Raw genomic sequence first — 15,000 nt, 5'->3', positions numbered from 1 at the left:
TGTACTTGGCTGTGTATCTTATCAGCGAAGATAAAGTGACACAAATATTGTGTATTATACCACTGCCTTCCAAGTGACCCAAAGGTTCGTTTTGAATGAATGGTGAAAATAAAAAGAGATATCAGAGCTCATTTTTTAGCTAAGTTAAGGGAAATAGCACTAGTTAGCTAACGTTTTCTTTTCCAAACACACGTTTTAGATGCCATATTTATCAAACTCGAGTTACTGAACTGATTCTTTCACTATATTAGACTTGTCAGGATGCTGAATTAAAAGAAAAACATCAATTTCCCGCTAACATTTAAAGGGTCACGAAACAACAAAACACATTTTTTGAGCTGTTGACAGGCGTATATGTGTCCCACACTGCTAAAAACACTATTAAGACACCTATATTTTACTAAAAAGTGTAAATTGGTTGTTTTTGCGTTATTTCAAGCAAATTCGTACTTCCTGTTTGAAACGAATTTTTGAAGCTGCGTCACGGTCATGACATAATAGCCTGTATTCCAGCCTGCAGACTGGGTGTCTGCCAGAGTGAGTCTTATTACGTCTTACAGTGTGATGCATTAATGCATGAGTAAGGCTTGGTTCAAACCAATCAGCGCGCTCTATTGTGCAACTTCATTAATATTCATTACTGTGTTTACACGACATAGACGCCACGTTGTGTTGGCAAAACAAGCGTGAAGTGTTGCTTTTATAGTTTGCTGCCGTTAAGTTTTGTTTTCTTTTTCACTCTGTGAGAGCTCAGACTCACATGTGGATGCGACGCTCGACAACAATAACTTACGTGTCTAAGGAGGATTATTGTTTACCTGAGAGCTGTTCTCATCTGCAAACGCTGAGATCTGGAATCGCTTGTAGTATTCTCTTCATAAAGACGCGGCAATAGTTGCTGGTGATTGTCCAGTCTCTACAGATTTGGTAAGTGAGCGACTAGTGCTCTTTGTTTATTCAGTTTGTTCGTATCAAACTAAGGTAACTATTGCACCGTAACATGTTACGACCACAACCAAACTTTAACCTTGTGTAGGGTTTTTAACCGCATTTTGTGACCAGAATAACACACGCGGCTTTTTGACGCTACCTGCCGTGTGCATCTAAGTTTTCGGAAAATGCTGAGGTTTTTTTTTTCTCTCATTCGCCGTGAGATATCAAACATTGCATGAAAAATTAGAGCAGATCCTCGAATCAAATATCTCGTTTGTCGCGAGGGGCATGAACGAATTCCCTGAATGAAAGAGCCAAACTGCAGTTAAAGTCCACCATTTAATAATTTGGCAAATAATTCCACTACAGATGTCCATGTAGGTTAAACACCATCTCTTTCTCCTGTGTGTAAGTATTTTGACTGAAACTTGCGCGTGCCCAAATAGACACTCCCACACCCTCCCACTTTAGTTCCTCCGACACTCCCCCCTAAACAGAGCTGGACACGCCCACTTTTCTGACTTTTTCCAAAGTAGAGGTGTGAAAACACCCTGCTGAAACGAGGGGGTTTCATGGCCCTTTAAGGCACTGTTGATGGCTTTCTTAAAAGAGCGCTGATTTACTGAGAACAAACACAGATGAGCCGAGCGATCTGTTCAATGACTCGATCTTGATCTTCACGGCTGCTTCGCGCTCCAGTCTCTGTGTATCTGTGTTTGCACTGGGTGAAGACCAGTAAACTTAGTGCAAACACAAATACACGGAGACTGGAGTACGAAGCGGCCCTTTAACGTTAGCCAGTTTTAAAAGACAACACTATTACAGACAACATGAGGGTGTGCTATAGAGGGCTGCAGTGTTTTATCGCTCACCGTGTTACATAGGCTGAAGCAGGAAAGCGTCCACACGGTGTTTAACTGATGCCATGAATTGAAGCCTAGCAGGAAACTTGAGCATATTACTCTTACAGAGATTGTAATGTTGTTTGATGCCTAATTTGCTTTTAATTATTTAAATTAAACTTACTCAATAATATTAAAGTGATGGTTACCCCATTTCTGCATTTTAAAATCGCGACAACAGCTAGAGTTTTGTAGTCCACAGCATGTTGCTGCAATGTTTACAGTGTTAGTCATATACTTCCGAGTTTCTTCCCACCGCATCCTCACTTTGGTTCTTTAAAATGTCGGCCACGTGAAATAAGCGTATAAATGCTTATGTTGATGCTTTAAGTTTTTAAAGGTACAGTTCTGACTGTATGTATTAAAGGACAAAATTGTATTACAAACAATATTTATATATTTTCATTCAATTTTCTTGTGCTGTGAAGTAAAATATAAAATTGTGTATATAAAGCGTAGTCAACACACCATGGTGCACTGAGATATCAAATTAAACTGAATCGATGGCATGATAATCGTAACTGAACTTTGAGACCAGTGTATGTTCACACCTCTACAAAATAGACACGTCAATTGTTTTTTTTTTAAATAATAATTTAACATTAATCTGGCCAGTTAACGGTTAATATTCAGCTTACAAACAGTGGTTGTGGGTTGGCAAAATTAGCTGAAATAAGCATACCTAACAAGAACAATTGTGTTGCCAAGTAAAATATCAAAATGTTTATGGAAAGCATCTCCAATGCACTGAGATTACATGATACCGAACAAATTACATGATAATCGTAAATGAAGTAAACCATGAGACCAGTATAGACCAATTATCAACCTACGTCACGCATGACGTCACACGGGTCCCCGGTTGCAAAAATAGACAGGCTGCAATAGTAAACATGTCGTGTTGTGCCAAATTTGAATAGAAAACTTAACTTTTACCATACACCACACTGCTTTAATGCCAACTGCAGAAGTTTGGCTAGAAGAGAGCTGAATGAAGTGACGACCTTATTAGAAATGCTGGACTCTGCTACGCTGAATCATACAAATTACTCATTTTTGATTGCAGAAATGATTTCAGCAAAAACAGTTACATATGGTAAATTAAACTGCGGACACTAAATGCAAAGAATGAAACGTGAAAGTGTAAGTTATTAAGGTAAACTCAGTTTTATATTTACACATTCATTTAGTGACAAGTTGTGACACACTCCCTATATTGTTTACCATGGCATTTTGAATATTCGGTCTGAAATAACCTGCAAGTAGAACTTGAAAACAACAATAACACTGTTTATATGACTGTGAACACTTTGATAGTCATTGTCTGCTAATATGATTTCACTCTTTAGGGCATAGCATCCTGAATGTTTACAATCATGGCAATTGGTCTATAAGTTCACATCCCTAGACTGAACAGTAGAACCAGCTCATTTGCATTTGAAGGCACAGGTTACAAATACAGCTATAATTTCCTTGTACCCTAAATTTATACTTAAATTTACTCAAAGACACAATCTGGAGACACCAAAGACTTATCTTACATCTTGTAAAAAGGGTAAAATAGGAGAAATTTAAAGATATTTTTTATTTTTTTAACCATTATTATTATATTATACATAATACATTATTATTATTATTATTATTATTATTATTATTAGTGCATACTTAAAATGTTAATAATAATGGGAAGTATTATTTAATTTAACTTTTTTATGTTGCATCGCAAGAATTTTTCAGAATTATTACTTGTTTGTTATTATTATTTCTTTTTCTATTAAGGTGAAACAACCAAAAGAATTTTGCACCAGCCATAATCAATTCAGTATTACCATTTTCAAGTAATGCCATTTGATCATGTCACTCACTGCATTGTGATAATATAATATGCATAGTGTTACCAGTTCAAATAAGCTGCTGAAGTTCCTCGGTTTACGGGTTGTTTGTTCGGCAATCTTCATCTGCTCTTCTTCATCTTTGTCATCTTCCTTAATAAGCTCGTGCTCTTGTAACACGGCCTGAGCGCGTTGTTCGCCCTTCAGCCTACGTAGAGCGCGACTCGACATGTTGGACGTCAGCACAACTTATCAATAACCACGAATCTAGCCCATAGGAACTAGCGCACTCGTTTCACAAACTTGCACTGAAACAAACAGGCTTACTAGTCCTCTACCCCTTCCTGGTCTTCTTCTTCGTTTAGCTTAAAGGCGAGTTGTAAGGTAACACTCAATAGGGCGCTGCCACCTACTGCGATGGAGTATGAAGATATGACATCAACCCAGAATATCTTTCTATAAATAGTACAATGAAAAAATAAGACAATTAGTTTTTTTTTCATTACAAGTTTCACAGGAGTAGTCCATCTTTATTTTAAAAATGTTCCAATATATGTTTCACAGGATAAATTCTTTCTTTGTAATAAAGAAAATGATGTTTATAACATTGCTTAGAATTTATCAACTAATGTTTAAGCCTTACACAACATTAAGTCTGCAAGTACTAATGACCAAAAAAAAAAAATATATGTATCAAGCTGTAGGATAAAACATCATTTACTAAATTTTTTATGCATTTATTTGGATTGCTGTCTTTTAAAATATTCAAATTTGCTATGAATATTGTCTTAGTTATATTATTCAAATTAGTTTTTTGCTGCAATCGTTTATAAGAAGAGATTTAATACATTTTGAGGTAGCCTAAAATTCATTATAATTGCATAATCTCTGGGCATAATTGCAATTTTAATTTTGTCAAAAATTTGTGTATGATAACATTACTATTGATCAACTGACTGACCAAAAGTATATGGTTTTAAAACCAGTTATATAAAATGTTTCTGTTATTCCAAATGTAATACATTAGAGTGGAAATATGCTTGGGCCAACGTCCACTTAATGAGAGCTTGTTGATGAAATCTTGCCAATTGAATCTCAATATTAACTTTAAATTTATCTGTCAATACAATGATTAGCCTACACTATAAAAAAGTAAATCAAAACCACCTAATGACTTAAACAAGAAATTTGGCAATGTGTAAGAACATTAGTTGAAGTCAGAATTATAAGCCCCCATTGGATTTTTTAAAAATATTTCCCAAATGATGTTTAACAGAGCAAGAAAATTTTCAAAGTATGCCTGATAATATTTTTCTTCTGGAGAAAGCCTTATTTGTTTTATTTTGGCTACAATAAAAACAGATTTAATTTTTTTATAAACCATTTTGAGGGCAAAATTATTAGCCCTTTTAAGCTAAAATTTTTTTTCATCGAATTAGTCTACAGAACAAACCATAGTTATACAAAAACTTGCCTAATTACCCTATCCTGCCTAGGTAACCTAATTAACCTAGTTAAGCTTAAATGTCACTCTGAGCTCTTTAGTGTCTTGAAAAATATCTTGTCAAATATTATTTACTGTCATCATGGCAAATATAAAATAAATTAGTTATTATAAATGTGTTATTAAAACTATTATGTTTACAAATGTGTTGAAAAAAAAATCGGTCCCACTTTATATTAAGTGTCCCTAACTACTATGTACTTACATCAAAAAAATAAATACAATGTACTTACTGTGTTTATAATGTATTTGAGAACACTTGTGGTGCTTTTGAGTTAGGATAGAGGTTGGGTTATGGACAAGTTTGGTGGCATGGGTAGGTTTAAGGGTATGTTAAGGTGTAAGGGATGGTCAACAGTGTATTTACACATGTAATTGCAAAAGTTAATTACAGATCTAATTACATACATGTATTTAATATCGCATAAGTACACAGTAAATACATGTATTTACACAATAAGTACATTGTAACTACTAAAAGGCAACTTAACAAAGTGGGACCAAAAAATCTTCTCCTCATTAAACAGAAACTGAGGGAAAAATAAAGAGGGGGCTAATAATTCTGACTTCAACTGTATATTTTTATATATATTTTTTTTACAACTTTTTACTTTTACTCCTTATTTTTTACACAAATATCTGTACTTTCTACTTCCTATATTTTTTAAACAAAGGCTAGAGAGAATAAAACTACACCATGGTATAATAGTCATACTCACACTCTCAAAACAGCAACCCTTGCCCTAGAACGTAAATGGAAAAAACTAATAACAATCCTAGGTTAACACTATTGCTAAATTAACAAATAATCTGTCATCTTTGGAACAAAACGTTCCACCGCAAATTAGTAGTTATGTCTTCATGATTTTTTTAATTGATAAAATAATAGGCTTTAGAAAGAAAGTAGAAGATCTTTCTGGACCTTTCTGGAGAAGATCTTAAAGGAGCTTTCTGCACCGCCTTGTACTTCAGATCCAGTAAACATTCCAATAAATTAAAATAACCTACAGTGCTGTAAAATCATAGAACAGGAAGAGCTAGATAAAATTATAAATAGCTCTAAACCAGCCACATGTATGTTGGACCCAATTCCAACAAAATTACTAAAAGGATTGCTAGGAGAACCTATTGTTAACTTAATCAACACTTCTTTATCTTTAGGCCATGATCCAAATCCTTACAAGCTATCTGTTATTGCTTCTTAAAATATTGCTTCTTACCTATAAAGCTTTAAATAATCTAGCTCCTGTTCATCTAACCAACCTTCTGTCTCGCTACAATCCAAATTGCTCTTTAAGACCTCAAAACTCAGGGCTTCTGGTACCTAGAATAGTAAAGTCGAGTAAAGGAGGTCGAGCCTTCTCATTTATGACACACTCACCCAACTCAAAACTAGATTAAAAAACTAGATTAAATATATTTTTAGTAAAGCATACACTCATCATTTGGCAGTATGATACATGAATGTGCTCCACGCAGGTTTCTGCATCTTGTTTATACACGCTATGAACAGCAGCTACGTTAATTATTCTCTTTATTCTCCATTTATACCTGGGTATACTCATTCCGAGGACCTCAGACTATACACCGCCACTGATTCGTTTCTAAGACCAGCGACTAGATGATTCCATGGCTTCCATATCCTGAACCAGGCCGTATCCTGAGCAGCTGTTGTTGTGGTCATGGAGGAGAGAAAAGCATGAGACTGATTCCTGTGACGCTTCAGGGACAGAAGGAGAAATGGTCATGCCTGAGCATGGTTTCTCTTGAGGCTTTTTAATTCTTCACTTTCGTCAATTAGTGAAGTTTTTTCCCCGCCGCTGTCACCACTGGCTTGCATGGTTTGGGATCTGTAGAGCTGCACATCGATGGATTTGCTCTTCAGGGTTTGGACTCTCAGTAGTGATTATTAAACCACACTGAACTGAACTTAAACTCTGAAAACTGAACTACACTGTCTCAATTTACTATGATATTTTATGTGAAGCTGCTTTGACACAATATACATTGTAAAAGCGCAATACAAATAAAGGTGAATTGTATTGAATTTAATTGAATTGGGTTTGTTACTTTAGTTTAAATGTGTTTTGTGGCGCGATCTTATTTCTTCTTATTGCGCAGTTTTAACGCCTTTTTGATTTAGTCAGTCTATTTTTTGTCATTGCACAGCTTTTCCAACCTCTGATCACACACCGTAGAAATAGAGTTGTTAATTAAGCTTACCATAGCCATAGTGTAAGATTTTCGGCACGTATGATTTTCGCCACATTTTGTGACAGGATAGTCTATACACAGACAGCAGTTTGACAAAAATTCAATTAAAATATCACTTATCTAGCTACTCCTCGTATTAAATATCTTGTTTGTCAAGAGGGGCATATATGAAATGTTTCTGAATGAAAGTGAAAGTGCCAAACAGCAGTTAAAGTCCAAAAATTAAAAATGAAACACCGGAAATTACATGAAATTCCAGAGGAAATGTGGATAGTGTGCAGGGGCGGACTGACCATCTGGCAATTCTGGCAAATGCAAGTAGGACTGGACCATTTTCCATGTGGTTTACCTCACAGTCCAAAAACATGCGGACAGGTTAATTGGGTAGGCTAAAATGTCCGTAGTGTATGATTGTGTGTGTGAATGTTTCTCAGAGATGGGTTGAAGCTGGAAGGGCATCTGCTGCGTAAAAACTTGCTGGATAAGTTGGCGGTTCATTCCGCTGTGGCAACCCACACAAAGGCAGGGAGAACATGCAAACTCCACACAGAAACGGCAAATGGGCCAAGGTTCGAACCAGCGACCCAGCGACCTTCTTGTTGTGAGGCGACAGCTCTACCAACTGCGCCACTGCCTCACCCCATCCTTATGTTACAGTATGTAAATAGGAAGACAGCAATGAGAGAGACACAAATGCTGGCAGTTTCTTAATACTGTGTATAGAAAACCGACATAGAAACCAGTTAGGGATTGCCAGTTGGGGACTAGTTTAACACAGATGTCGGGTTTGGGCGCGCTTATGTCATCAATGCTGCGCTGTTCAGTGAGCACTCTCGCTCAGCACAGTGGAGATTTCTCTAGTTATATCGTTTCAGTCGTTTGCTATGCAGTGACATGCAGTCAAATATTTCGCCAAAGAGTCCTTAGGGATGCGGTGACACGCAGTCAGATATTTCGCCGAACAGATCCGCCACTTTTGACGCTCATAAACAATCATAAACCCTCGTGCTGCAGGAATGAGGAAGTTTGCTGAAGGTGCGCAGCTTTCGTGCAGTGAGGTGTCTGCAGTTTGCGTTCATTGAACAGTATGAATGATTAATAAATCCATATGAAACAGTCCCTTAAAAGTCACGTCTCGCTTTCAGTTTCGGGCTTTGGCGCAAGTGAACCATGCTCAGGCCCACCTCTTCCAACTGGGCCAGGGCGCTCTCACACTTCTCAAACGATCCGGGAAACAAGCCTGGGCATGGTTCGGATAGCTTAGTGTGAGTGTGCCCTGAGATCATTGGCTAATTTAAAATAAAAGCTCATGTGAGCTTTTTTAATACTGTGGCTCTAATTAACGATAAATTAACCTTTATGATAGGAGTAACTTGGGAATGTGTCACACACACATACACACCTTTACACACAAATGGAGATGCAGCACTAGCAACACTTAAGCATACTTTAATTCACAAATGACTATATGTCATGCAGAGTTCAAATCTGCTGGTAAACACAAATGTTGCTGCTTTTTTTGCATGTCCATTTGTTTGTAAAGGTCTGTGTGTGTGTGTGTGTGAGTGAGTGAGTGTGTGTGTGTGAGTGTGTGTGTGTGTGTATGTGTGTTTGTGTGTGTGTGTGTGTGTGTGTGTGTGTGTGTGTGTGTGTGTGTGTGTGTGTGTGTGTTTCATGCAATTCACAGATTATTTTTATTTAGTTTTTACTGTATGTATAAACTTGTTATAAACGGCTTGTTTTTGTTCCAGTCACATACATTAAAGTTTTAAATACCTATTACATATATAGTACTGCTTATATTATTTCACCATCTGTACACCAATATAAAGTGGTGAATCTGCATGTCTGTTGGTGGGGCTCTGACTGTGTGATAATGTGGGCTGGTGTGGCTACAGTGCCAGGGCTAAATTTTTGTCACAGTCCGTCCCTGATACGAACTAACTTTACCTTCTGAATAAACAAACAGAGAACACTGATCACACAAACTTACCAAATTTTAGAGACAAGAAAATCAACACCAACTGGAGTCTTGTCTTTTTTAAAAGGAGACGAGCGGCAAATCCGGATTTCACTGTTTGCAGATGCGAAAAGCTTTCGGGAAAAAAAATGTTCCTTACAAACATTCTGTTTCGAGTCGCGTTCACTGTAATCCACATGTGAGTCCAGGTGCACTCTTTAAGGGAAATGAAATCAAAACCTTAGTTGCAGCACAATTATAAACACAACATTGACAACCCGTGTCTCCAAATTCTTGTTTTTCCATTTGTTTTGGCAACACAACGTGGCATCTCTCTGCCGTTTGAACAATGTAACAGGTACAAACTTTCTTTGAAGCTATCATGCATATTGATGCATATTAAAGTTGCCCCTCATACACAACAGAGAGTGCTGATTGGTTTGAACCATGTCTTTCTCATAAATTATTGCTGCACACTCAGAGACGTCACGATGTACTCACAGGTGGAGACGTCCAATCTCCACACTGGAATATAAGCAAGGATCTAATTGGCGTGACACAGCTTCAAAAATTCTTTTTAAACGGAAGAACAAATTTGCTCGAAATAATGCAAAAACAACCTATTCTCACTTTTTTGAAATATACGTGCACTGTTAACCCTTACCGTAGATTATGCAGTAAATAACTGTAAAATTGCCAGTGTTTTGCTGTAATGAAAGGAAACAGTATTTACTGTAAAAAGGGTAAGATTTGTATGAAATTGTGCAGTGCAAAGAGTAAATTACAGTAATTTACTTTATGTACCCATTACAGATACCATTACTGCGTCATCTACTCTGATGCTTTATGTTGCTATTTATATTTTTTATATTATTAATATTTATTATATATATATATATATATATATATATATATATATATATACACACACACACACACACACACACACACACACACACACACACACACACACACACACACACACACACACACACAGCTGAAGTCAGAATTTAAATATATTTTTAAAAATATTTCCCAAATGATGTTTAACAGAGCAAGGAAATTTTCACAGTATGTCTGATAACATATTTTCTTCTGGAGAAAGCCTTATTTGTTTTATTTCGGCTAGAATAAAAGCAGTTTTTAATTTTTTAAACATCATTTTAGGGACAAAATTATTAGCCTCTTTATGCAATTTTTTTATCAATAATCTACAGAACAAACCACTGTTATACAATAACTTGCCTAATTACCCTAACCTGCCTAGTTAACCTAATTAACCTAGTGAAGCCTTTAAATGTCACTTTAGGCTGTATAGAAGTGTCTTGAAAAATATCAAGAATATATTATTTACTGTCATCATGGCAAAGAGAAAATAAATCAGTTATCAGAAATGAGTTATTAAAACTATGTTTAGAAATGTGTTGAAAAAATTTTCTCTCAGTTAAACAGAAATTGGGGAAAAATAAGCAAGCAGTCTAATAATTCAGGGGGGCTAATAATTCTGACTTCAACTATATATATATTTTGAGGGGAGAGTGAGACATTGTAATGATGATAAGCTAAATTTCACAGCAGCCATCTCTGTGTTTTCTTGGGTTCCTTTTATGTTTTTAACATTGAGTATCAAGAGTCCACCAATGTCACAGAGCTTATTAAAAGGTAAGTATAAGATATGGACGAGATGCATTTAAAGGCAAAAAAATTTTACACAGAGCTAAGAAATTGTCTAGCTTTGTTTATTTTTCCTATAACTAATCTAATTTGCCTAGTTTAACCTATAATTAAGCTTTTAAATTGGACTTTAAGCTAAATATTAGTATTTTGCTAAATAACTAGTAAAAATGTGTTATTTAAAAAATATCTTAAACAGCACGTACATACATTTTTGCAGAGACTCAATGAATTTGTCTGGAAAACTTTAAATGATGTAGGTAAATGTATAAATCAGGTTATTTGTTGAGTTTTTTTTTATTATTGTTACAGATTTGGAACGACATGAGGATCAGATTATTTATCATTATTTTTTTGCTTTGGATGAAGTTTGTATATTTTTTATGTTTTTATTTAACGATATGTGGTGCATGATCGTGATAAATTTAGGCAGTTGCTTCGAAAATATGCTATGCACCAGGGGTGTCAAATTCCTGAAGGGCCGCAGCCCAGCAGAATTTAGTTCCAGCCCTGCTTCAACACACTACCTTTAGATTTAGTTTGATCAAGTGTGTTTAATTAGGGTTAAAGCTTAACTGCACTGTTACCCTGTAGATTATACAGTAAATAACTGTAAAATAGCTAGTGTTTTGCTGTAATGAAAGGAAACAGTATTTTACTGTAAAAAGAGTAGGATTTGTATGAAATTGTGTAGTGCAAATAATGAATTACATTAATTTACTTTATGTACACATTACAGGTAGTAACTGTGACAATAAATGGCAAATTACTGTTCAACCATTACTGTCCCATCTACTCTGTTACTTTATGTTGCTATTTAAAGAGACTTGCATTTTAAAGGTAGAAAACAATGATTTAGGCATCACCACACACATTCCAACAGGCTGTCTGTATTATTCTAAAAACAAAGGTGTTGGAAAAAGTTTCAAGAAAATGCTGGCCCTTTAAGGGAGCCAGGTGTTTGATTTGTTTACTGCTGAGTGTGCTCTATTCTCTGTCTATCAATTCAGATGTTGAGTCTAATATGTTTTAGGCTTTAAATAAGAATCTACAATGAGTAAGTAAATGTATTCAAATGTTTTTGAGGGTTTCTAAAATCTTGAATTATCTTTAATTGTGTTCTTAAAAGCTACAGTTAGCCTCTCTTCATATAACTTCTTACATTACTTTTTAAGTATATTTATTTATTGGATATAGCATATTGCCATAATGTACAGTTTCTTTGCACATAAAAACCATTACATTCCATCACCTCAGTAAGGTAACATGTGCACAGAAATCATTACAGGGAATCACAAAAAATATGATACACATAGCCATCCACACACAAAAGCTCCACTGTCAGCTCCCAGGTTGTTAGTTTGTTGCTAAGTATTTTTCAGAGCTGTGTTTCCACCTATGACTTTATATTACAGACAATAGATAAGTTTGTTTTCATGAGATTTTTAAAGTAAATATTAATTATAGTAATAAAAGATTGGATCCGTTACCGACTTTATTTTTGTTTTTTTATAATTATTTTAAACTTTTTATTGAGAATTGACACAGTATGTGCCTGTGTTTGACAAACATGTTTCTATCCATATCTAGAGTATGTGTGTGATCTTTTGATATGCTTTTTTATAATTATTTTTTTAAATTAATTATTTTGTGTTTTTTGCTGTTCAGTATTTTTTTAATGCATGGTCAGTATTGAGGAGAGAGTAACACATTTAACTGCAGCACTTTCTGTGTGTTGCGTGTGTGTGTGCGTGCTTGTGCGTATGTTTTGTTTCTTTTATGTTTTAACCTTTTTATATCAGGAGTCAAGTATTGCCACAGTAGAGCTTATTCAAAGGCAAGTAATATATATATACATATATATATATATATATATATATATATATATATATATATATATATATATATATATATATATATATATATATATATATATATATATATATATACATTTAGAGGCAAAATTATTCAGTCTTCTTTGAAATTTTAATTCTTTTTCAAATATATCCCAAGTGATGTTTAACAGAGCAATAAAAAATGTCACAGTGTTTCTAACAACTTTGTTTACTTTTCCTAATGAACCTAGTTAAGCCTTTAAATTGCAATGGAATATGAATAATAGTGTCTTGTTAAATAAGAATGTGTTTAAAAACTCTTTTAAACACAAATATATATTGTGTTTAAAAATACAATATATATTGTTTTAGATTGAGTTTGTTAATTAATTAATTAATTAATTTATTTATTTATTTAATTATTTATTTATTTATTTATTTATTTTTGGATATGTGATTGTGATAAAAGTATGCTATGTACTATGGGGGTCAAACTCCAAGTTCCTGGAGGACTGTAGCACAGCAGAGTTTATTAACCATCCTGCTTCAACATTACCAGTAAATTTCTAATAAGCCTTAATTAGTTTGATCAGGTGTGTTTAATTAGAGTTAAAGCTTAAAGTCCCGGTCACACTGCACTTTTCTCCCTACAGACTTCCATTCATACGCATGTGAATGCTGCAGACCTGGGGCCTCATGTACGAAGACTTGAGTGGAAATCTTACTAAAACATTGCGTACGCACAAAGCTGTAAATGTGCGTACGCAGAAAAAAAATCAGATGTATGAAACACTGCCGAATCTCACGCATATTCTTTTGTACATCCGAATGAACGTGAAACTGAGCGCAACATGCCAGGCACAAAACCCCTCCCTGCCTCCTCTCCCGTATGAATATTCTAATGACTCTACTTTGGCAAAACCCAACGAAAAAGCAAAGGCAAAAGCAAGCAAAAAGAGAAACTTTGAACAGAATGTGAATTGGAGGTGCTGCTTTCGGAGGTAGACCGGAGAAAAGCGGTGTTATTTGCAAGTTTGTTCTCCGGAATTAGCAACAAAAGAAAAAAATTGAGTGGGAGAGTTTAGCTGATGCAGTTAAGACAGTTGGGTCTGAACATCGCACTAAGTGAATTAAAAAGAAATAATGGGGTTTATAGGTGTAAAATGTTGCAGTATATAATAGTCTCAGTGGCGCAGATCGTAAGACGCATGTCAATATGTTTTGACTCGTTCGAGCATTTGGTTCGAATCCAGCTTCTGATGAACTCTTTCTTCTTTTTCCCCCCGCTACATATCAGATTTTGCCTACTATTTATCACGTCAAAGACAAGTAGGAATCATTAATAAGTTTGTGCATCATATTTTATTTGCACGTTTATTGAATGGAAATGTTTCTTATTCACGCATGCAAATTCATCTTCAGATAGTGTCTTTATAGCAATGTGCGTGCAGTAGATAGCTCAGATTACATTGGAAAAACAGGCGACCGCTGCAAATTGTGCTTTAATGTTTAGCTGGTCAAATGTATGGTATGGAAACCTTATATACCTGCTAGATGAACCCGTCTCATACAGCTGCCATTGCAAGGCTCAGACACTTTGTAGAGAGGAATTTAACACAACTGCCTCTAGGAGTCGCCAATGGAAATAAAACAGACACGCACAATAAATGTGCGTACGCCAGCCATAAAGCTGGCGTGGAGCTGCGCACATTCCCACGTTCAGTTCATTGTTAGTAAATCCAAACGTGAGCGATTCTGAGCGTGAAACCTGGCGTACGCAAAGTTTTTGTCAGTACGCAGCATTGATACATGAGGCCCCTGGAATGCAAGCTCATGCAACAAATTTCACAGTTTGCAGCATTGGAAAGTTCAAGCTTAGAGAACTCTGACCTGCGAAATCACATCATGAGATTGCTTGAGACCATTCAAAGATCAAAACATGACCTTTCTGGACAGAAATTTAAACTATGGACCAGTCGCTCGCTTTTTCAATCTCTAATCATTTTATTTAAACCCACTCCTTTTTGCAGTGCCGTACGACAGAATTAAAAAAAAAAGAAAGTTGGGCCCCCCATGCTGTCCATCGCAGGACCCCTGAATTGTCAGGGCCGTATACACCCTTTCCCCCGGATTTGCGACACCCCTG

At 35.5% G+C, this 15,000-nt stretch overlaps 1 protein-coding gene and 3 long non-coding RNA genes across 5 annotated transcripts in view; 2 read left to right on the top strand and 2 right to left on the bottom strand.

The window, feature by feature from the left end:
- LOC141378851 (uncharacterized) overlaps nt 1-1,444 on the top strand; it is a 63,330-nt gene extending 61,886 nt beyond the window's left edge. Inside the window, exon 3 of the long non-coding RNA XR_015515065.1 lies at nt 1,315-1,444. This is a non-coding gene — a long non-coding RNA (uncharacterized LOC141378851). The remainder of the gene's footprint in view (nt 1-1,314) is intronic.
- Nucleotides 1-3,433, bottom strand: part of LOC147832860 (uncharacterized) — a 4,827-nt gene extending 1,394 nt beyond the window's left edge. Inside the window, exons 1-3 of the long non-coding RNA XR_015515072.1 lie at nt 2,404-3,433; nt 1,022-2,356; nt 1-640 (exon numbers count right to left, since the gene is read on the bottom strand). The exon at nt 1-640 is cut by the window's left edge and continues 1,394 nt beyond it. This is a non-coding gene — a long non-coding RNA (uncharacterized LOC147832860). The remainder of the gene's footprint in view (nt 641-1,021; nt 2,357-2,403) is intronic.
- Nucleotides 1-3,977, bottom strand: part of tcf25 (TCF25 ribosome quality control complex subunit) — a 90,155-nt gene extending 86,178 nt beyond the window's left edge. For both annotated transcript variants that reach the window (XR_015514249.1, NM_001005399.2), the window contains exon 1: nt 3,734-3,977. Coding sequence is in view for 1 of the 2 variants with exons in the window: in NM_001005399.2 (NP_001005399.2) it covers nt 3,734-3,898 (165 nt within the window). In the remaining variant the exon portion in view is untranslated. The remainder of the gene's footprint in view (nt 1-3,733) is intronic.
- LOC137488296 (uncharacterized) overlaps nt 1-15,000 on the top strand; it is a 724,224-nt gene that overhangs the window by 380,991 nt on the left and 328,233 nt on the right. The gene's annotated exons all lie outside the window — the stretch shown is intronic.

The sequence above is a fragment of the Danio rerio genome, chromosome 18, assembly GCF_052040795.2.
Source record: "Danio rerio strain M-AB ecotype USA chromosome 18, GRCz13ab, whole genome shotgun sequence".
Classification (NCBI taxonomy): domain Eukaryota; kingdom Metazoa; phylum Chordata; class Actinopteri; order Cypriniformes; family Danionidae; genus Danio; species Danio rerio.
This window is presented reverse-complemented; position numbering and strand designations above follow the sequence as displayed.